Source organism: Castor canadensis, chromosome 14 (assembly GCF_047511655.1).
Source record: "Castor canadensis chromosome 14, mCasCan1.hap1v2, whole genome shotgun sequence".
In the NCBI taxonomy this organism is placed as follows: Eukaryota; Metazoa; Chordata; class Mammalia; order Rodentia; family Castoridae; genus Castor; species Castor canadensis.
In genome coordinates this window covers 1,145,026-1,166,984 of record NC_133399.1, presented here as the reverse complement: position 1 = coordinate 1,166,984, position 21,959 = coordinate 1,145,026, and the positions used below count along the sequence as shown (strand labels likewise).

The following is a 21,959-nucleotide window of genomic DNA, read 5'->3' as shown; positions in this document are numbered from 1 at the left end:
TCTGTGGGTCCATGTAGGATCTGGGAGAGTTGGAGGAGGGTGTCCAGAGGGAGGGCTCGGCCCAGGCAAAGAAACACTGATGTGGACTTGGGGTGTCAGGAGCCACCCCAAAAAAAATGGCAGACAGTGGGTAGAGGCTGGGGAAGAGGTGAGTGGGTGCCTGGAGAGTTTGCAGAGGCTTGTTGTACAAGTGGGAAAACTGAGGCTCAGAAGTCCAAACAATGAGCATGTACCAGAGTCAGGATTTGAATCCAGGGCTGGGGTGGGGGGGTCCGGCTGTGTGATGGAGCATTTGCCTGTCACACGTGTGGTGTCCCCAGCACCGCAAAGACAAACAAACAAAACCTCTGGATGGGCTGACCCCACAAGCCCAGCTGTGGGGTCACAGTGTCCGGCCACCGTGGGCTCCTGGTGCAGTGTGTGTCCGGCTGTACTCAGGGTCCTGTCCCTGAGGAGCCTTCTCTGGGCCTCAGTTTCCCCAAGAGTGTCAGAGGGACCTCTAGAAAAAGGATCCCTGTGGAGCTGGGACGTTCTGGGATTCCTGAACTCAGACACACCTGTCACCCTGATCCCCTCCACCCCCCGGGGCCCCAGCCTGAGTCTCTGCGGGGGGCTGCAGCAGGGATGGGGCTGTGTGTCTGAGGGGTGTGCACTGATCTCAAGGCCAGCATGTGTTTGCCTGTCGGTGTGGGGTCTGTGTGCATCGGGATTGGGAGTTGAGTGCACGCATTTGGCGGGGAGCTGGCATATGTTGGGAGTTCTGTGTGTGTCTGGGGGTGTCCATGTGTGGTGAATTCTGTTTAGGGGAATTTGTGTTTGGAGAGCGTGATTGGGGGGGTCTGTGTGTATGGGGGGGTTTGGATTTGGGGGGCTGGCATATGTTGGGGGTTCTGTGTGTCTAGGGGATTTGCGTTTGGAGAGCTGAGTGGATTCGGGAGTGTCGTGTGCATCGCAAACTTTCGTCGGCAGGGATCCTCCTGTAGTTTGGGGGTGATGCACATTTGGGGGTGCTTGAGCCATGTGTGGATTCTGAGGGGCTCTGTGTCTGAGACGGGGGTGGGGGGAGTCCCTGAGTGCTTAGGGAATCTCCCAGGCCCCATTCAGTCCATCCGAGAAGCGGACCTCATCCCCCACCCCATCCCCCACCCCGCCCTCCTCCCAGCCCCACACTCCCTGCCTGGGACCGCAGGCTTGGGGCTCTGACTCTGCTCTGTGCCCCCCCCACCCCAGATCTGGGAAGCACCAGAGCCTGGTGGCCCGGGGACAGCAGCTCACTGTCCCCATTTCCCGGGGAAGAACTGAGGCTGGAGGGGCGGGGCGGCTCCCAGAGAGCCGCGGTGGGCGCGGCCTCGGATAGCCCCGCCCTCTGTGGGCGTGGCCACCGGGGTGGGCGTGGCCCTGGCGGGGTCGGAGCGGCACGGCCCCGGGAGAGGGCGGGCGGCGGCGGCGGCGAGGGGGGGGTCCCGACCTGCAAGGGGCGCTTCCTGCCGCCGTAATGAGGTACTTGGGGAGCAGGTGATGAAACCGCAGCCCGGGTTGCGTGAGGCGGGGCGCGGCCTGCGCCCCCTCCCCGCCCGCCGGTCCCGCGGGCCCGCGCCGCCGCCTCCCACCTGCCTCTCACTTCTGCTTTCCATCGGGTCCGGGGGAGGGGCGGGGGGAGGGGGAGGGGTCACGTGATCCAGCTTGGGTAGGGGGCCACGGGGGAGGGGCTCCCTGCGTGCCACAGCCACGCTGACTCAGCGCCCCAAGTTGGGAAGGAGGGAGGTGAGGTCCGAAGCCAGCCTCACCTGCGTTCACAGGTGACAGTCCCCCAAGATTCAGGGGGGGTGGGATTCCTTCCAGCGCCCCCATCTCCATCATATGGGGGGACAAGAGGGGCAGGTGACAGTCTATGGCCTGAAGGACCTCAGGGTGTTTGTTGATTGACTTGCTGACCCTAGAGAATTCTTTTTCTGGCCCCCTGTACTGGGATTTGAACTCGGGGCCTACACCTTGAGCCACTCCACCAGCCCTGTTTTTATTTATTTATTTAGTGATGGGTATTTTCCAGACAGGGTCTTGCAAACTGTTTGCCTGGGCTGGCTTCGAACCTCCTGCGTCAGGCTCTGCAGTGCTGGGATCACAAGTGTGGCCTCCAGACCCAGCCTGTGCAAATAAAGTCTTTTTTTTTGGGTGGGACTGGGGTTTGAACTCAGGGCTTCACACTTGCAAAGCAGGTGCTCTGCTGCTTGAGCCACGCCCCCCAGTCCATTTTGCTCTGGTGATTTTGGAGATGGGGTCTTGGGAACTGTTTGCCTGGGCTGGGCTGGATCCTCAGTCCTCCCGATCTCAGCCTCCCAAGGAGCAAAGGCTACAGACGTGAGGCACTGTGCTCCGCGCTCATGAGATCCCGCTCTCCCCAGTCCCAGGCCTGTGTCTCCTGCACAGTCCGTCCCCCGGGTCACCAAAGGTCTGTCCCCTTGCACTCCTGCTGGGGTCCCCACATCACTCACCAGAACCCCGGCCCCAGCCTCTCCCCGCCACCTCACTCCGGTCACCTCACTCAGGCCTTGACTGACGCTGGTCCCCAAGGTCACCATCAGCACGGGGTGGAGTACTTTTTAAAAATCACTCCCTGGATCAGAGGGCTGGACTCTGCCAGTGCTGGGAGAGCCCGTCATGGCTCCTACCCCAGGTGGCCATGGCACTGCTGTCTGTCACCACAGGTGTGTGTGTGTGGGGGGGAGGTGGCACTGGGGTTTGAACTCAGGGCCTCACACTTGCTAGGCAGACGCTCTACCGCTTGACCCACTCCACCAGCCCTGTTTGGTGTTGGGTGTTTTTAAGACCTCGAAATTTGATCCTCCTGATCTCAGCCTCCCAAGTAGCTGGGATTACAGGTGTGCACCTCTGCACCCACCTAATACCTTTTGAATGGTCACTTTTCTAATCTTCTCGCTTATCTGTCTACTTAACCTGCCCCCTTCGTTTGAGGGCAGCTTTCCTTGCTGGTAGGTACTGAGTCAGTGATAGGTAACGGGGTGCAAACAAACGACCGGGGACGACGCCACTCTCTGCCTCGGTGCTGGCCACAAATTTTCTGCTTTCTGAGCAGACAGGAGGGGGAGGCCATGTGTGATGTGTGTGAGGAAGAGGCTCCCCAAACCCCAGCCTCCCCCCTCGTGCCCGGCACACTCAGCGTGTACGGCCTCCCCCTCCCCCCCAGTTCCGATCACCCCGACATCTGGAGAATGGGCCACCGGGGCTCTGTGTGAGGCCCGGGCTGGGATTTGCATGTGAGGACAGATATACTCGCCGGCCGGCCGGCCGCCTCCGTGTTCCTTGGCTGGGTCTCCACACCTGGGCCCCACACAGGTCGGTGCCGAGTGTCCGGATTTGCATACGCGTGTATTTCTGGGCAGGGTATCGGCTGGGGGAGTCTAAGAGGAAGTTGTTCAGGGAAGGTGGGGGTGGGTATCAGCCACAGCCTTCCTGACCTATTGGGATCCCCAGATCTCCTTGGGCCCGGTCTGTCTGGGGGAGCCCTATGGGGTCAGAACTGGAGGGAAAGGATGGGGACCGTGGGAGTCCAGAGAGACTACAGGAATGGATTTTTTGAGCTGGGTTTTGACGTGTGACTAGGAGTTGGCCAGGTGAAGTGGGGTAAAAGAGGTTTCTAAGCAGAGATATTTATTGAAGGGAGAGTGAGGTGGACAGGAGTGATTTCGGGGGGCGGGGGACGCTTCTGAATGCTAGGCTAACAGCTGGAACTTTCTCCTGAGCGCAGTGTGAGCAGGGAGGGGGCAAGAGGGTGCTTTGGTTTTAGCCCTGGCCTCCCCCCCACCTCCAGCTCCTCCACCCGACTCCAGCACGCAGGCTCCCCCATGTCGGCCCCAGGCTGAGTTTTAAGATGATAAATCAAGAGGTGGGCGCTGTGGCTCATGCCTGTAATCCCAGCCACTCAGGAGTCTGAGATCAGGAGGATCAAGGTTTGAGGCCAGTCCAGACAAAAAGTTCCTGAGACCGTATCTCACCCAATGGCTGCGTATGGCAGTGCACACTTGTCATCCCAGCCACAGGGGGAAGCACAAATATGGACGATCGCAGCCCAGGCACAGAGTGAGACCCTATCTCAAAATAACCAAGCCAGGGCTGGTGGAGTGGCTTAAGCGGTAGAGCACCTGCCTAGCAAGTTCGAGACTTAATAAAAAGTTCAAGAACCTAGCGTGGTGGATACACCTGTAATCCCAGCACTCGAGAGGCCAAGGCAGCAGGAGCTCGAGTTCCAGGCCAGTCTGTGCTACTCGTCGAGACCCAGTCTCAAAAAACCCCAAATCAATCAATCAGCCAACCAATAAATCAAAACCCATTTTGGCAGCACCGGGGTTTGCTAGGCAGGCGCTCTACCACTTGAGCCGCTCCACCAGCTTTTTGTTGTGTTGGATTTTTTCGAGGTAGGGTCTCGTGAATTATTTGCCCGGGGCTGGCTTTGAACCGCGATCCTCCCGATCTCTGCCTCCTGAGTAGCTGGGATTACAGGCGTGAGCCACCAGCACCCTGAACCCAGTCCCATTTTGCACAAAAGCCTGTGATGGGTCCTAGAGCAAAACCCACTGCCCTTCCACTGCTTGGGAGGCCCAGAGCGGCGCCTCCCCAGGGCCTTGGCCCGTGCTGACCCCAGCTGCAACTCGGTTGCCATCGCTGCTCTTGGGTCTTTTACTTCAGAGACCCCAACCTCCCTCGGCCACTCAAGGCTCCCTGTCCTTCCCCCAGTGTCTAAAATGACAAACTGAGAAGCAGCCAGAGTCAGGTCAGCCAGGCCTGAGTGACGCAGGTCCCAGCCACAGCCTGGTCCCTGCTCTCTTGGGACCCTGGGCGTGGGGGGCATTTCCGGAGCCATCTTGGCACTGGCACCTTCGGCCGGTGCCCCCGTCAGCCTCCAGGGACCGGCCAGCGGGAGGGCAGCCGTGGGAACGCGGCCGATTCCGGCCGGGATTAAAATTAGCACTGAGGTTAAAGATAGAAGGGGAGCCGAGCCAGGGCTGGGCCACCACCGGGTCTGTGCCCTGTGACAGCTCAGAGAGCCACCTGGAGGACCTGGGCCTGAGGTCACACAGAGGGTCTCATGTGCCAGCCGGGTGTGTCACACTTCTGAGCACTGGGACGGGTTCTGTGGGAAGCCGCTGTCTGCGTTCCACAGGATCCAAATTGTCCTCCCTCCCTCCTTCCTTCCTTTACTGCTCCTTTGGCAGGACTGGGGTTTGAACTCAGGGCCTTGAGCCTCGCCTCCAGTCCATTTGACTCTGGTTATTTTGGAGATGGGGGGGCCTCAGGAACTGTTTGCCCAGGCTGGCTTCGAACCGCGATCCTCCTGATCTCAGCCTCCTGAGTAGCCGGGATTACAGGCGTGGGCATCTGGGGTGGGGTAGCCAAGTGCGACTCTGGGCTGTCACCGGTGCTCATCGGAGCGGTCACCCATGCGTGGCACTCGCTGTGTGGGCTGCAGGTCTGAAGGCCTCACATGGGCTGAGTCCTGTCCTCTCCCCGGCGCACACCACCGCACAGAGGGGGAAACCGAGGCCCGGGGAGACCAGGCCCACCAGCATGTGGTTTGAAACCCCAGGGAAAAGGGCGTCTGTCCCTTGCTTTTCTGACCTTGCTTGGTGGCACTGGGGTTTGAACTCAGGATGTCATGCTTGCTGGGCAGGTGTTCACCAACTGAACCATTCCACCGGTCCGTTTTGCTCTGGTCATTCTGGAGATGGGGTCTCTAATAAACCATTTGCCCGGGTGGAGATTCTGCTATCGACCTTCTTCGCCCGCAGCGTGGAGTGACAGGCGTGTACCACTGGGCCCCGACCAAAAAGGTCTCTTGGGCCTTTTTTTTTTTTTCTTTTCCCTGATCTGGCCTCAAACCTCGATCCTCCCGATCTCCACCTTCCAAGTAGCTAGGATTACAGGTGTGAGGCACGCACACCGGCCTCCTCTTCTTCCTCTCCGTCTTCTTTTTTGACACTTGGTTTTACTATCTAGCCTAGGTTGGCCTCAAACTTATGACCCTCTTCCCTCAGCCTCCCTGGTGCTGAGGTTACAGGCACGCACCATCCGGCTTGGCTTTGAATGCATTTATCGAGCATTTGGGGTTCAATCAATTCCCCCGGGGGCACTGGCCAAGACCAGGGGTGGCACAGCCTTCCCCTCAGCATCTGGCAGGTGAGGTGCAGGCAGCGGACAGGAGGGAGGCTGGGGTGTCCCTTCCTCATTTTCCTTCTACCTGTCTCCCTGTCCTCCAGGCTAAGGTCACTGCGCCCAGCCTGTGACCATGGGTCGGAAAAAAATCCAAATCTCCCGCATTCTAGATCAAAGGAACCGACAGGTGAGTCCTGGTGGAGTGGTGTGTGGTGGGGGGCACAGCCCGGGCAAAGGCCTGGCCATTTTGGGGAGGTTGTAAGGGTCTGAGGAGATATGTGGAAGTGTGGGATGGAGGGTCTGCTGGTCGTCATGGTTATTATGTATTTATTCCGTGACTCAGAGCGCTGGAGGCAGAGAATTAGAGACACCAAGTGGGCTCTGCCTGGGGGGCTACAGAAGACTTCCCGAAGGAGAAGGGACATTTGGGTTGGGTTTTGAAGCACCGGTAGGAGTTTGTGAGCAGCATCAGAGCGCATGGGGTGGCGAAGCAGCTGCAAGGACAATCAGAAAGGTCATTTGCCGTGTCTCGTCCCCTGCCCCTGTGGGTCCCGGGCCCAGGTGACGTTCACCAAGCGGAAGTTCGGGCTGATGAAGAAGGCGTACGAGCTGAGCGTGCTGTGCGACTGCGAGATCGCGCTCATCATCTTCAACAGCGCCAACCGGCTGTTCCAGTACGCGAGCACCGACATGGACCGCGTGCTGCTCAAGTACACGGAGTACAGCGAGCCGCACGAGAGCCGCACCAACGCCGACATCCTGGAGGTGCGGCGGGAGAGGCGGGGCGGGCGGCCGCGGCGGCCTGCGGGGGCGTGTCCACGGGCAGGGGGCGTGTCTACGCACGGGGGGCGTGCCCACGCGCAGGGGGCGTGCCTACTCACGGGGGCGTGTCTATGTACAGGGGCGTGTCTATCCATGGGCTGTCTTCTGCAGGGGGCGTGCCTACGCGCAGGGGGCGTGTCTATGTACAGGGGCGTGTCTACCCATGGGCTGTCTTCTGCAGGGGGCGTGCCTACGCGCAGGGGGCGTGCCTACGCGCAGGGGGCGTGCCTACGCGCAGGGGGCGTGTCTATGTACAGGGGCGTGTCTATCCCATGGGCTGTCTTCTGCAGGGGGCGTGTCTACGCACGGGGGGCGTGTCTACGCGCAGGGGGCGTGCCTACTCACGGGGGCGTGTCTATGTACAGGGGCGTGTCTATCCATGGGCTGTCTTCTGCAGGGGGCGTGCCTACGCACGGGGGGCGTGCCTACGCGCAGGGGGCGTGCCTACGCGCAGGGGGCGTGTCTATCCCATGGGCTGTCTTCTGCAGGGGGCGTGCCTACACGCAGGGGCGTGTCTATGTACAGGGGCGTGTCTTCTACAAGGGGCGTGTCTATGTGTAGTGGGCGTACCTACGTGCAGGGGGCGTGTCTATCCCCTGGGGAATGTGCCGGCTGCAGGGGGCGTGTCTACGTACAGGGGGGGCGTGTCTATGCAAAGTGGGCGCGTCTACGTTCAGGGGTGTCTCTATGTGCAGGGGCGTGTCTGTCTACAGGGGGCGTGTCTATACGCTAGGGAAGGGCGTTCTGCAGGGGGCGTGTCTATCTCCAATGGGCGTGTCTACGTTCAGGGGCGTGTCGTCTGTTCCCTGGAGAATGTGCCTGTCTGCAGGGGGCGTGTCCATCTGCAAGGGGGCGTGCCTTCTGCACTGGTGTGTCTCCCTGCAGGGGGCGTGCTATCCACAGGGAGCATGTCTGTGTGCAGACGCGTGTCCGTCTGCCAGGGTCTGTCTTCTGCAGGGCTTGTGCCTGCTGCAGGGGGCGAGCATGAGAGTCCTGCTGAGATGGATGTGCACAAAGGGAGAAAGACAGGGGACACACAGAGAGACAGAGACAGCAAAAGACTAAGGCACACACCAGGTTCTACAGGCACACGCACTGAGAAGAGAACAAAAGGCCTGCTGTGTGACCTGGGTGGGTTCTTGGCCTCTCTGCTCCCTTGTTCACACAGTTGGAACTACTAGAGGGTAACTCACTGGGGTTTGGTCAATGGGATTTGGCTGGAGGGGCACCTGCCTGCATGCTGCTCTATCCACAGAGCTGGGAGGGGAAGGGGTCCATCCTAGTGTTTCCTGTCCCCACAGACACTGAAGCGGAGGGGGGTGGGCCTCGATGGGCCAGATCTGGAGCCCGATGAAGGGTCTGAGGGGCCAGGAGAGAAACTGCGGAGACTGGGAGGTGATGGAGGTGACCCAGCCTTGCCCCGGCCCCGGCTCTATGTAAGTGACCCCCTGCTCCATAATGAGTGCCCACCCCCAATCTACACCCAGGTGGCTGAGGTTAAGACTAAGAGATAGACCTAGGGCCAGGACCAGGATGCCTCAAATTTGGAGGTGGGCAAGGAAGGTTTCCTGAAGGAATGGACATTCCAGCTGGGACTTTGAAGGATAAGTAAGAGTTCACCAGGCAAACAAGTCCTTCCTTCTTTATTTCTTTGACTCATCAAATACCCCCAGGCAGTCCTTTCAGTACCAGCTCTATGCTGAGTGAGCGGCCTCAGTTCTAGACCTAGTTAGTGAGGAGAGCCAGAGCCGGAAGGGTTCTGGGCCAGAGCTGGGAGTGGGTAGGGACCCCAGAGAGGGCGTGGCAAAGGCTTCCCGATGGGGAGGCTGTACTTTCTTTCCACCTCTGTCCACAGCCGGCAGTGCCCACCATGCCCAGCCCAGACATGGTGTATGGGGCCCTGCCCCCACCAAGCTGTGACCCAAGTGGGCTGGGTGAGGCCCTGCCCGCCCAGAGCCGTCCATCTCCCTTCCGACCTGCAGCCCCCAAAGCTGGACACCCAGGTGAGCCAGGTGCACAGGCCCTGGGGGGGGATTAGAGGGCGGGGGACTGTGCACAATGCAGGTGGCTCTGGCACCACCTGGCCGGGCGTGTTACCCAAACCTCCAATGTCATTAGATGACACATTGGGATCTCTTCACCAGGCCTGGGACACCCTCTCTTCTCACCGAGCCACCTCACCAGCAAGACACCGCCCCCCCTGTACCTGACGGCAGATGGACGGAGGCCGGACCTGCCTGGTAGCCTGGCTCGAGGGGGTCTGAGTACCCCGGTGAGTGGGGAGAGGAGGTCGGGGAGCTGGTGAGGGCAGATGGGTGGCCTGGGTGTGGGCCTCAGTTTCCCCTCTCTGCCCACAGAGAACCCTCTACAGCAGCCTGCAGAGCCCCAGCACCACTGCAGCCCCTGGACCCCCTCTGGGGAGCTTTCCGTTCCTTCCCGCAGGCCCCCCAGGTAAGCCTGGGCACCTCTACATACCTGCCTGCTGGGAGGGGTCTGCACTGCGCTGAAAGCCCAGGCATGGGGGGCTCGGGGGGCCCCTGCCTCAGTGTACCCCTCTTGCCTTCCAGAATACAGCCTGGGAGACCCCCCGCCACCCCCTGGCTTGCTGCAGCCCCCCACACTGGGCCCCTGGCAGTCCTCGAGGGCGGATGGGCCCCCAGCCACCCCTGCCCAGTCCAGGTAAGCACACTCTGCGCCCCCTGCATACCGGGGTGCTCCGAGGGGCCCCCCACCCGGTCCTGCAATGCCCCGGTCAGTGCTGACCCCTGGTGGCCATGGCAGGAACTGCGCCCTGTCTCTGCCCCATCAGCCATTGCTCTCTGGTTGATGGATGGCTATTTTGGGGGCCCCCAGAGGGTTGGCCACCCCCTCCTTTCCCAGGGTCCTCCTGAGGAGACTTTGCTCACACTCGTCACCTCCCTGGCCACTTCCCTTCCTTGCTGAGCTCAGTCTCTCTCCCTCTCTCTCTCTCTCTCTCTCTCCCGATTACAGTGGGGGCCGCAGCCTGGGTGAGGAGGGCCCCCCCACCCGTGGAGCCTCCCCACCGACGCCCCCAGTCAGCATCAAGTCTGAACGCCTGTCACCCGCTCCTGGGGGACCTGGCGACTTTCCCAAGACCTTCCCCTATCCGCTGCTCCTCGCCCGGCCTCTGGCTGAGCCCCTGCGGCCAGCGCCCACACTGCGACGGCTGCCCTCGGCCGATGGGTGGCCCCGATAGTGACCCCCGGATGGTGAGGGCGCCCGGGGACCTGGCCAGCCCCCTCTGGCCTCGGCAGAGAAGACTCAGTGGTCCCCGTTCATGGTGGGGGCTGGGGAGGAGCTCCCGAGTTCAGGTGCACACAGGGGGCTCTGTCCCCCTTCCCGCTTGTGAGCACCAATAAAACACGTGGTGCCCATGTGCCTGGGCTGTGGTCACTCTCAGACACTGCTCAGAAGGGGATCCCCCACCCCTTCCTGCTGGTCTTAGTCTGGGGTGCTCCCTGCAGAAGTCCATGCTGAGAGGGGTAGCCAGGGGACACCTGTAGGGGAGGCTAGGCTCCCCACAGCCCCTGGCCCGGCCAGGGTGGCTCCTAGGGGTGTCGGGTTCTGGGCTCATGAAGCCCCCAGGCTGGGGTGCAGCCGTGGTGGTGAATGTGGGGTCCCTTGACCAGCAATTTCCTTGTGCCCCAGGCTCAGAAGCAGGGTGCATGTACACCCACTTTGGGGACACACGCTGTACCCAGGGCCTGTCCCCTACACGAGGGCAGCCAGGGTATCCAGGAACCACAGGGTGTTCCTAGAAAAGCACCCCAAGGTGGCCTCTGTGGGATCTTTAGGACACTCAGAGATCTGACCCCTACCCTGCCCCACTCACCCCTCTGGAGCTCACTTCAACCTTAAGAGGCAGCTGAATTGTGCAGCTGTCCCCACCGAAAATCCATCTCTGGCTCAGTCACCTCCACCCAGCCCCCTACAAGTGCCAAGCCACAGGGCACGGCGGGCCACGCCTGTAATCCCGGCACCTGGGAGGCTGAGGCAAGAGGATCTGAGTTCCAGGCCAGCCCAGGCTCCACAGTGAGACTCTGAAAGGAAACCTGGGGTGCAGCTCAGTTTGCAGTGCTTGCCTGATGTGCACAAGGCTCTGAGTTTATCCCCAGCATTGAAAAACGTGTACAAGCGCCTCCCCCAGGGCTCTGGGGGACATAGATTTGGGGGATCAAGGGCTAAGAAGGCGGGAGGTGGACAGGAGGTGACTGGTTGTTTGGAAGCAGGCCCACCAAGCCCCCAGGGTGGGCGTGAAGGGAAGCATGTGCCTGGGTGGAAGCGGTACGGGAGCCCACATTGTGCACGCCAGAAGTCCACATGGGGTGAAGAGCAAACACGCCACCCAGTGAACTCCCACCAGGGTGTCACCGTCACAGCATCTCAGGGAACCAGACGCAGGATTAGGGACCGAGGAGGAGGATTAGGGTTAGGACCATGGCAGCAGATGCCTTGGGGGAAACTGAGGCACAGCCAGAGGGCGCTTCTTCCTCACTCCTGGATCTCACTCTCGGTGGCCAGGGAGCCGGACAGTCTCTGGAGTCCACGCCCGGTGCGATATTCATTAAAATGTAGGCCGGGAGGGGGCGTTTGGGGGTGGGGGTGCACCTGAGGTCCCAGCTACTGAGCCCAGGAATTTGAGGACAGTCTGCGAAACAACATCGTGAGACCCTGATCCAAAGAAACAAATTAAAAAACTGGGTGCTTTTTTTGGGGGGGGGTGGGAGACCAGGGAGGATGGGCTTGGCTCTGAGACCCCATCCCTGGGAGGCTGCACTTCCTTCATCTGGCACCAGGTGGCGCTGGCGGTGCGCTTTGAATTCAACCCGCGGCAACCAAGTCAAAAACGCCTTTCGTGAAATCACTGTGAGCTGTGACTTCCTGGTGGGCACGCAAAGATAAAATAAAATATAAACAGGAATGCATAAGAACTCCACCATTCAATGGACCCCAAGTCTTCCAGGAGTTTAGTCACTTAAAGTGGCCCAGGCCTAGGCCCAGGCATAACAATGGAGATCAGAGCTGAAGAGCTGATCCCCAGAAACAGCCAGTGAGACAGTCAGACCTGCATTAAGGACGTACAATGTCCACTGTGGACAGAGTACGGACTGCCAAGGATGGCCAATCCTATGTTCTGGATCTGGGGTGTCCCCCAAAGGGCCATGTATAGAAGGCTTGGTCCCCAGCCTGTGGGCTTTTGGGAGGTGGTGGGAACTTTAACGGGTGGAGCTTGGTGGGAGGAAGTGAGGTCATGGGGTGGGGCATGGATTTGAAGACCATTTCCTTTTCCTGACTTTGCTTCCTGTCTGCCATGTGCTCCTGCCATGATGGACCAGCTCACCACAGGCCCAAAGCAGCACAGCTAGTCCACTCTTCCTACTCTCCCTTCCAACAAGGGTTGATTGTCCCTTGTTTTTTTGTCACAGGGATGGGAAGATGGGTGAGTCACACGTTGTAGGGTGGGGGACATGGATTTGTCCCCTGCAGGGTGAAATGAAGTCACATCCAGTGTGGAACAGAAGGACTGAACAAGGAGCAAAGGACAGAGAGCAGTGGTCCCCTCATCCACAGGGGCCATGTCTCAAGAAAACCCCCACTGGATTTCCAAAAGCCTGGCTAGTACCAGATCCCAAAGATCTGTCATTCCCCTATACAAGATAGCTATGACAGAGTTTAGTGTATAAAGTAGGCACAGCAGAGGTCAACAGCAACAATAAAACAATTACACCGAGGTGTTGTAATAAAAAGTATGTGAATGTGGTCTTTTTTCCCTCAAAATGTCTCATTGTACTGAACTCACCCTTCTCCTTGGGGCGATGTGATGATACTAGCTACTTGGGAGGCTGAGATGGGGAGGATCAAGGTTCAAGGCGAGCCCAGGGAAAACGAGCTGGAATTGTGGCTCAAGCGGTAGAGCACCTGCTTTGCAAGTGTGAGGCCCTGAATTCAAAACCCAACCCCGTCCCTCGCCCCACCCAAAAAAAAAAAAAAGAAAAAGAATACTTGGGTCAGTGGAAGCTACTGAATGCTCTTGATCAAGGGGAGTTCCGACGGTGTTTGGATGAATAATGTCTTCACTGCAGACTTGCAAGGTCGGTGCAGGAGTTTCATAGATAGATTCCTACTACACAGGAGTCCAGGACACAGTGATCTGAGCGCATGTGACGCACTAGAACTACAACTTCCAGCATGCAACGCGCGCAACCGACACCTCCCCGTACCTTGTGATTTGCTGGCTCTCAGCCTACTGATTGGTTATACGGGCTGCTCGTCAGACAAGAGCGAGGTTCTGATTGGTTGGACTTTTGCAGCGTGCCCTAGCCTCAAAACGGTGGGTACTCTCCCTGCACTCGGGCCGGCGACATGGTGAGTGTCCCTCTGCGTGGTGGCCCCTGAGGGGACCAGAGGAGCGGGAGCAGGAGACACCGAGGGGACAGGACCCCTTTGTGGGATTCGCGGTCGCACTGGGGACCGCGTTACCCTCTCTGGGGGCGCAGAGCCTCTCGGGGAGTCCGCGGGGGTCGCACCGAGGGGACCGGAAGTCCCTGAGAGTGCTGGGGGGGACTTGCAAGCCTCTGGGGGACACGTTCATGGCTTGGGGGCCCTGCCCAGGGGTTGTGACCCCAAGGAAGAGATTGGGGTCCCCCAGCATGTTCGGAACCCCGCGAGGGTGGTCTGGGGTCCCCTCTGCGGAGGGCGTGGGGGATGGGCTCCATCGGGGGTCCCTGCGGGGATCACAGGGCATGCATGCAGGGGCGGGAGAGTCCCGAGGGGTGGGGCCAGCCGAGGGGTCTGGGTGGCTCAGGGGGTCTCCCACAGGGGACAGCACGGGGGGACCCTCCGTCCTCCTGGGGCTCCGAGGCCATCCCGTGCAGTGCGTGGCTCAAATTCTGCAGGCCAGGCTGGCTGAGGCTGGGTGACAGCCCTGCAGTCCCGAGGGTCCTGCAGGGGTGGTGGGGAAGGGGGTGGTACTGGAGAGGCTGGAGGGGGCATCCTGCATCCTGGCCCTGCTTGGGGGATCCCTAGAGAGGGGCGTTGGGGCTGAGGCTGGACGAAGAGCAGTGGTGGGGGGGCTCTTGAAAGTGGGGCCTGGTTCCAGCCTGCCCTGAGAGTGGGTGGAGGCAGGTGGCCCTGACTTTAGCAGAGTGACCAGGGAAAGGTCTGCCGGCGCGCGGGGACCCCAGCAGCTTTATGAGTGCCCCTGTCCAGTCCACTTTGCTCCCCCTCCTTCCTGTCCCTGATGCACTGGGATGCAGCCTGAGCTAAGGTCCCTTCTTGGGGCGATCGCAGAGGGTGGTGGGGTCCAAGCAGTGGGGCTCAGGCAGGGCCCCAGGGGGAGAGAGTCGGCAGCAAGGCAAGGTGGATGGCAGAATCCGAGGGAGGGATGGAGAGGGGTCCCGCGCCCCTTGGTGGTCTTCAGCTCCACAGAGATTCCCATTGGAGGTGCTGCCGGGCTGGTCCTGTGGTTTATGTTTTGTTTTGGTGGGCCTGGGATTTGAACTTAGGGCTTTGCACTTGCAAAGCAGACACTACCACTTGAACCAAACCTCCAGTCCATTTTGCTCTGGTTATTTTGGAGATGGGGGTCTCATGAACTGTTTGCCCAAGCTGGCCTCGAACCTCAGTCCTCTGGATCTCAGCCTTTCAAGTAGCTGGGATTACAGGTATGAGGCACAGGTGCCAGACCAGGCCAGTGGTTTAAACTGTGGCAAAGGGTGAGTAGTGGCCACACCTGTCATCCCAGTTCTGGGGAGGCTGAGGCAGGAGGATGGAGAGCTCTAGGGCAGTCTGGGCTGCAAAAAACCCTGTTTCAAAAAACCAACCAAACCCAAAACCCTATTGGTGATAGGTCACGGGGATAGCACAGAGGGAGCAGAAAGGCTGGTGAGGGCTTCCCAAAACTCTGATGTTTGGACAGCCCTGGAGGGTGCATGGGGGAGGGGTCCTAGGAGGAAGGGCAAGGCCTGAAGAGACTGCACCCACCGGGCTTGGAGGGGTCATGTCCCACCCCCATGGTTCTTGGTCCCAGCTGAGAAGGAAGGAAGAAGGGAGGGAGGGAGGGATGGAGGGACAGAGGGAGGGTATCAATACAAAAGTATAAACATGCCCTGGGGGTGTAGGCCTGGTCTCTGATGTGGGTATGGGGGAGACCAGGCCAGGGTGAGGTCCTGAGGCCAGCAGAGACCCCCAGGGTTGCACAGTCTGGGATCACTCACCCCAGATCCCTTCTCCAACATTCTGTGAGAGCCACACTGTCCCGGGTCCTCCTGGCTTCTCTATAAATAGCCTGAGTATTGCCTGAGAGACCTGGTGACCTTCTGGCCAGCCTGGCTGACCTGTCCCTTCCCCCAGGCGGTCCTCGGAGTGCAGCTGGTGGTGACCCTGCTCACCGCCACCCTCATGCACAGGCTGGCGCCCCACTGCTCCTTTGCACGCTGGCTGCTCTGCAATGGCAGGTGAGCCCCGCCCACGCTGGGCGGAGCCTGCGTGACCACGCCCCAAGGGAACTCAAGCCCCGCCCCTTGCATACCTTTCTCACGCCCACTTCTCCGTCCCCCTTCCTGCAATCCAGCCTTCCCTGTGCCTGACCCTTTCTGGGAATCTCACAGAACCTGAGAGATGCACCACCCCGAAAGGGGGTGCCTGCAGATTCCGGGGTGTCCAGGACCCCTAAGCCCACCGAACCTGGATCTGCTGACCCCACTGTTCCCTAGAATTTTGCCCCTGTGGCTACCTAATCCTCCCTAGACACCTTCCCCAAGGGGCTTCCCTGGCCCAGCCCTGACCCGGCCCTCCAACTCTCGTGCGTGGACTGGGGCTCCCTGCTGCACCCCCATATCCGAGCCTCCTGACCACCATATCCGTCCTCAGTCTGTTCCGGTACAAGCACCCATCCGAGGAGGAGCTGCGAGCCCTAGCCGGGAGACCGAGGCCCAGAGGCAGGAAGGAGCGGTGAGTGACCCTGGACCCCAGGACCCCCTGCCAGCCCTCCCACACTTTAGGGAACAGGTGAATGGACAAGCACAGCCTAGGCCATGGTCACGTCCAGTTAGCCTGGAATAGTGGCTGGCCATGTGCTCTGGGCACCCTGTGGTTGGGAGGTCCCCATACCTGGGGGTGCAGAGGAGACGGGAGCGGGGACTGAAGACCTGAAGGTGACACAGGGCTGTCATTCTACCTGCTCTCTTCCTTGCCCACATCCCCCCAGGTGGGCCAATGGCCTTGGCGACGAGAAGCCACTATTGGTGCCCCGAGACGCCCCATTCCGGCTGGAGACCTGCCCCCTGACCACCGTGGACGCCCTAGGTAACCACCCTGCCCTGGACCCCCAGCTGTCCTCCCTGGGCCCCGGTCAGCACCCCGGGGGTCGCGGAGAGGGGGCTGAGCGCGGCTCTGCGCAGTGCTGCGCTTTTTCCTGGAGTACCAGTGGTTCGTGGACTTCGCCGTGTACTCGGGCGGCGTGTACCTGTTCACAGAGGCCTACTACTGCGTGCTGGCGCCAGCCAGGGAGACCAACATCGCCGTGTTCTGGTGCCTGCTCACCGTGGCCTTCTCCATGTATCCTTCTTCCCCGTCCTGGTGGGGCCTGCAGGACCCCGGCTTCCCCAGCCCCCAGTTGCTGGGTCCGTGATGTCCTGCTGTGCCTCCGCTGCCCAGATTCAGTGTTCTGGAGTTGGGGCTCCCGGGCTGCGGGTGGCGGAGCAGAGACCACTCCCTCCCCGTGCCAGGCCTCCTTAGCTCTGCCCCCCAGTAAGGTGTTCTTGACGGTGACCCGGCTGTACTTCAGTGCCAAGGACAGTGGCGAGCGCTCCGTCTGCCTCACCTTTGCCTTCGTCTTCCTCCTCCTGGCCATGCTGGTGCAGGTGGTCCGGGAAGAGACCCTGGAGCTGGGGCTGGAGCCAGGTAGGTGCGGTCCCCACTGTCCCCGTCACTCCCATGAGCTGACTGGGGCTGGTGTCCATCTAGCACAGAGAAGGCTTGAGGGCCCAGCAGGGTCCACGAGTGACCACAGACGTCCATGAGGCCCAGACTTGCACCCTGGATGCCCTGTTGGGTGGGCCTTGGGGACATGAGGCTGTCCCCTGTGTCACTGTCCCTGGAGGACGAGCCTGGCTGTAGCTGTTGCACTGCAGACTGCCCGCCTGGCCGCACGGTCTAATTTAACTTAGGGGTCAGCGTGGGGCCATCCCCAGGACTGCAGAAAATCACAGCAAAACTAACCTGGGGGTACATCTGCTGTGCCATAGAAACCACTGTCCTGCGTCCGCCAGAGGGAACAGGTTCTGCAAGCCCATGCAAAACGTGTCTGGCCTTTATCCTTTGCCTTTAAAATCAAGAAACAGTGGAGGTGGGGTTTGAACTCAGGGGCTTCACCTTGAGCCACTCCACCAGCCCCTTTTTGTGAAGGGTTTTTTCAAGATAGGGTCTGGAGGAACTGTTTTCCCAGGCTGGCTTTGAACCTTGATCCTCCTGGCCGCTGCCTCCTGAGTAGCTGGGATTACAGGCGTGAGCCAGCAGCGCCCGGCTGTGGATTTGTTTTAATTAGTCTGGCTTGATTGTGTCGCTCATTCTATGGACATCTCAGTTATTTTCCTCCAACAGCTAATCCCCCTCCAGTCCCCCTCTTTTCTCCCTCGGGCTCCGATTTGGATAAGCTAGCCTCTTTTCTGTACTTTTTGTCTTGGCCTCTCTTCCACCTTCTTGTCTTTCTCTGCATCTGAGTGATTTCTTTGGATCTGTCTTCCAGCTCATCAGTTTCTCCTTTGCCTGTTTCTAATGTGCCATTTAACGCCCTCTTGTTTCCGTAATTCTGTTTTTCCTTTAGAAGAGCTTCATTGGGTTCTTTTACAAATCTGTCCACTCATCCGAAGGCAGCCTCATCTTGTTAGCTAGTTCTGGTCACTGTGACTTTAGGGACGAAGGATGTATTTTGGTGCATGGGTTCAGAGGTCTCAGCTCATGGTCACCTGGCTCTGTTGCAGTGGGCCTGTGGTGAGAGAACGACATGGTGGGAGTGTGTGACAGAGCAGCTGCTCCCCTCATGGTTGCCAGGAAGCAGAGAGGCAGGAGAAGGGACCAGGGACAAAAAGTACCCTTCCAAAGCCTCTGGTGACCCACTTCCTCCCCCGGGCCCCCACCTGCTCGTGTCCACAGTCTTCCAAAAATGCCATCAGGTGATGACTCCACCTTAATCCATTGATTAGGTCAGAGCCGTCACCCTCCTGGGACATGGCTCTATCTCATGAAAAGAGTCGTGCATAACTAGGACAAAAAGTTGCGTTGCAGATCTCGGGTTGCAGCTCAGTGGTGAGCGCTCGCCTGGAAGGCCCGATACCCTGAGTGTGGGGCGGAGCACAGGGCTGGGGTTCCATCCCCAGCATCGCAAAAATAAATAGATAAATGGAAACAAATGTCGTCCTAATGCCTGGCACAAGGCCTGGCCACCTCTGGTGCGGACCTCTTTGAGAACCAAAGGCTCTGGGAGGGGTCAGAGCGGGCTTCCAGACCTGGGGACCCACTCTGTTCCTTTCTCCCCTTTCTCCCCAGGCCTGGCTAGCATGATCCACAACCTGGAGCCACTCCTGAAGAATCAGGGCTGGGACTGGGCGTGAGTCCCAGGCATGGGGACAGCTGGGGGCAGGCTGGGTTCTGACCCACTGTGCGCCCCTCAGACCTGCACTTCTGCTCCCTGCAGGCTCCCCGTGGCCAAGCTGGCCCTCCGCGTGGGGCTGGCCGTGGTGGGCTCCGTGCTGGGCGCCTTCCTCACCTTCCCCGGCCTGCGGCTGGCCCAGACCCACCGGGATGCGCTGACCATGTCGGAGGACCGGCCCGTGCTGCAGTTATGTGGCCGCCCGGTGGGAGGGGGGTCTGGAGAGAGGCTGGGGGGCTGGTGGGACACCCCAGCCTCACTGCCACCCCTCCCCCCAGGTTCCTCCTGCACGCCAGCTTCCTGTCTCCCTTGTTCATCCTGTGGGTGTGGACGAAGCCCATTGCCCGAGACTTCCTGCGCCAGGCGCCCAGCGGGGAGGCCCCCTTCTCCCTGTGCGTGTGGGACTGAGGGGGGTCCAGGGAGGAGCCGGGGACGATCTGGGGTGGGGACGGCCTCACCAGCCTCGCCCCTTCCTCTCCTGCAGGCTGTCGGACTCGGGCTTCGACTCCCTGCGCCTCTGGGTGCTGGTGGCGCTGTGCCTGCTGCGGCTGGCGGTGACCCGGCCGCACCTGCAGGCCTACCTGTGCCTGGCCAAGTCCCGCGTGGAGCAGCTGCGGAGGGAGGCGGGCCGCATCGAGGCCCGTGAGATCCAGCAGCGGGTATGGAGCCCCAGGGGACGGGGCGGGGCGGGGACCCCGGGGTGGGGGGGGTCGCCCTGAACGGGGAAGGGCCTCGCACTGCGGCCACCACCTATACCTGCCCCCAGGTGGTCCGGGTCTACTGCTATGTGACGGTGGTGAGCTTGCAGTACCTGACGCCGCTCATCCTCACGCTCAACTGCACGCTGCTGCTCAAGACCCTGGGTGAGGGGCGGGGCATAGGGCAGGGGTGGGGTCTGGGAGGGGCGGGGCCTGGGGTGGGGGTGGAGCAGAGGGCAGGGGCGGGGCCTGGGATGGGGGTGGAGCAGAGGGCGGGGGCGGGGCCTGGGATGGAGGTGGAGCAGAGGGCGGGGGCGGGGCCTGGGATGGAGGTGGAGCAAAGTGCAGGGGCGGGGTCTGGGATGGGGGTGGAGCAAAGTGCAGGGGCGGGGCCTGGGATGGGGGTGGAGCAAAGTGCAGGGGCGGGGCCTGGGATGGAGGTGGAGCAAAGTGCAGGGGCGGGGCCTGGGATGGAGGTGGAGCAAAGTGCAGGGGCGGGGCCTGAGATGGGGGTGGAGCACAGGGCGGGGGCCTGGGGCGGGGCTTGGGATGGAGGTGGAGCAGAGGGTGGGGGCGAGGCCTAGGATGGAGGTGGAGCACAGGGCAGGGGCGGGGCCTGGGGCGGGGCCTGGGATGGGGGTGGAGCAAAGTGCAGGGGCGGGGCCTGGGATGGGGGTGGAGCACAGGGCAGGGGCGGGGGCCTGGGATGGAGGTGGAGCAAAGTGCAGGGGCGGGGCCTGAGATGGGGGTGGAGCACAGGGCGGGGGCCTGGGGCGGGGCTTGGGATGGAGGTGGAGCAGAGGGTGGGGGCGAGGCCTAGGATGGAGGTGGAGCACAGGGCAGGGGCGGGGCCTGGGGCGGGGCCTGGGATGGGGGTGGAGCAAAGTGCAGGGGCGGGGCCTGGGATGGAGGTGGAGCACAGGGCAGGGGCGGGGCCTGGGGCGGGGTCTGGGATGGCGGTGGAGCAGAGGGCAGGGGTGGGGCTGGGGAGAGGTATTTGGGCATACGACAGGAGGCGGGGCCAATGGAGAGGGGGTGGGGCGGGGCATCTGACAGGCGGGGCCAGCGGGAGATGTGGAGGCGGAGCCTGGGCAGGAGTGGGGCTTGGGCGGGAAGCTAAGCATGGCGCAGGGTGGGGTGAGCAGGTAGCGGGGTGGAGGTGGTGCTCCAGCAGAGATCATCAGGTCCCCAGGACTGACCCATCCTCTTTCTCCACCATGACCCCTTCCCCTCTCCTTCCATTCCCCCCCCCCCCCCGGCAGGTGGCTACTCTTGGGGCCTGGGCCCAGCCCCCGCACTGTCACTCGCCCTGTCCCCAGCCAGTGCGACCCCTGTCCTGCCCGGGGAGGACGAGGCCCAGCAGACGGCGGCGCAGATCGCAGGGGCCCTGGGCGGCCTGCTGACGCCCCTCTTCCTCCGGGGCGTCCTGGCATACCTCATCTGGTGGACGGCCGCCTGCCAGCTGCTGTCCAGCCTGCTGGGCCTCTACTTCCACCAGCACCTGGCCGGCTCCTAGCGCCGCCCTCGTGGGCCTGAGGTCGGGCCCTCAGCTGTGGACTCAGTGTGCCTCGGTGTCCCCAGCTGCAAGACGGGCTCCCGCTGCCCATGTCCCCCTCACCACGGTGCCTGGCCCTGACCCCCTGTGGACTCCTGGGAACTGGCTCCCCTGCCCCAGGCAAGCCACTGTTGTCGCCAAGCGTGTGCATGCAAGGTTTGAGTGGCAGCTGCCCTCTGGATGAATAAAGGAGAAAGCAGCGTTTTCAAATGGGATCCCAGGGGCGTGGGGAGTGGCACGCACAGGTGATGGCTTCCTGCAGGGCCGGGTGACCGCACGGCCTGGGAGGAGGAAGAGGAGAAGGGGTGAAGGAAAGGAAGGGCAAGCGGGTGAGGAAAAGCTCAAGGCGGATTGGAGAAAGGCACAAATGCAGGGGGGAGGTCGGGGGGTGCACCTGCCTAGCATGTGTGGGACCCTGAATGTCACGTCCCCAGCACTGCAAAAAAAAAAAAAAAGTGGGGACATGGCACAAGTGGTAGAGCACCTGCCTGGCAAGGGTGAGGCCCTGAGTTCAAACCCCAGTACTGACAAATAAGCAAAGCAATAAAAAACCCCAGAGAGCTCGCGTCCAGCGATGGAGGAGGGCAAGGCCACGGTGAAGCAGCAAGGCGTCCGTGCAGAGGAGGTGCGGGAAGATGGGGCTCCTGAGAGGGGGTCCCACTGGTGACAGCAGGACTCCCCCCCCCCCCACGGCCTCAGCAGCTCTTAAAGGTCCCACCACCTCTTTTTGTAAAACCTTTAAGCCAGGCCCCAGTGGCTCCCGTCTAGAATCTTAGCTACTTGAGAGGCTGAGATCAGGAGGACTGAGGTTGGAGGCCGCACCACCGCTCCTGGTCATTCACAGGTAGAGCACTGAAGATCAAACGGGCTGGTGAGGGCACGGATGTCTTTGCAGGAATACTGGCGTTTCTGGCCGGCTTTGGGTAGGTCCCCCCAGACTTGTCCCGGACGTGGGGACAAGCCCTGACTCAGGGCTGTGGTCTGCCTGGGTGCTGACTCCAGGGATGGGGACGTGAAGACAGGGTTACCAATGAGCAGGTGGCAG

General features: G+C 61.1%; 2 protein-coding genes across 3 annotated transcripts; both read left to right on the top strand.

Moving 5' to 3' along the window:
* The first annotated feature begins 6,263 nt into the window (after positions 1 to 6,263).
* Mef2b (myocyte enhancer factor 2B) lies at positions 6,264 to 10,333 on the top strand. The gene is made up of 8 exons (XM_020181336.2): positions 6,264 to 6,355; positions 6,730 to 6,933; positions 8,292 to 8,426; positions 8,846 to 8,993; positions 9,135 to 9,262; positions 9,348 to 9,441; positions 9,558 to 9,669; positions 9,982 to 10,333. The coding sequence occupies exons 1-8, from the start codon at positions 6,302 to 6,304 to the stop codon at positions 10,205 to 10,207; spliced, it is 1,101 nt and encodes a 366-aa protein (XP_020036925.1). The 5' UTR covers positions 6,264 to 6,301; the 3' UTR covers positions 10,208 to 10,333.
* Positions 10,334 to 13,306: 2,973 nt separating this feature from the next.
* On the top strand, positions 13,307 to 21,540 carry Tmem161a (transmembrane protein 161A). Of its 2 annotated transcripts, none has more exons than XM_020181335.2 (12): positions 13,307 to 13,377; positions 15,364 to 15,467; positions 15,883 to 15,963; positions 16,220 to 16,317; positions 16,488 to 16,569; positions 16,763 to 16,914; positions 18,559 to 18,619; positions 18,707 to 18,850; positions 18,940 to 19,053; positions 19,146 to 19,320; positions 19,428 to 19,524; positions 20,622 to 21,540. In XM_020181335.2, exons 1-12 carry the CDS (start codon positions 13,375 to 13,377, stop codon positions 20,873 to 20,875), a joined length of 1,365 nt encoding a protein of 454 aa, XP_020036924.1. In that variant the 5' UTR covers positions 13,307 to 13,374; the 3' UTR covers positions 20,876 to 21,540. The 2 variants fall into 2 exon arrangements, with proteins under 2 accessions (XP_020036924.1, XP_020036923.1); XM_020181334.2 differs by having other exon boundaries at positions 16,413 to 16,569.
* Positions 21,541 to 21,959: the final 419 nt, after the last annotated feature.

Coding starts and splice junctions, on each gene's coding strand:
- Mef2b (XM_020181336.2), top strand. CDS start 6,302: ATGGGTCGGAAAAAAATCCAAATCTCCCGCATTCTAGATCAAAGGAAC. Junction 6,356..6,729: donor TAGATCAAAGGAACCGACAG/GTGAGTCCTGGT, acceptor TCCCGGGCCCAG/GTGACGTTCACCAAGCGGAA. Junction 8,427..8,845: donor TGCCCCGGCCCCGGCTCTAT/GTAAGTGACCCC, acceptor CTCTGTCCACAG/CCGGCAGTGCCCACCATGCC.
- Tmem161a (XM_020181334.2), top strand. Junction 15,468..15,882: donor TGGCTGCTCTGCAATGGCAG/GTGAGCCCCGCC, acceptor ATCCGTCCTCAG/TCTGTTCCGGTACAAGCACC. Junction 18,851..18,939: donor GAGGACCGGCCCGTGCTGCA/GTTATGTGGCCG, acceptor CCCTCCCCCCAG/GTTCCTCCTGCACGCCAGCT.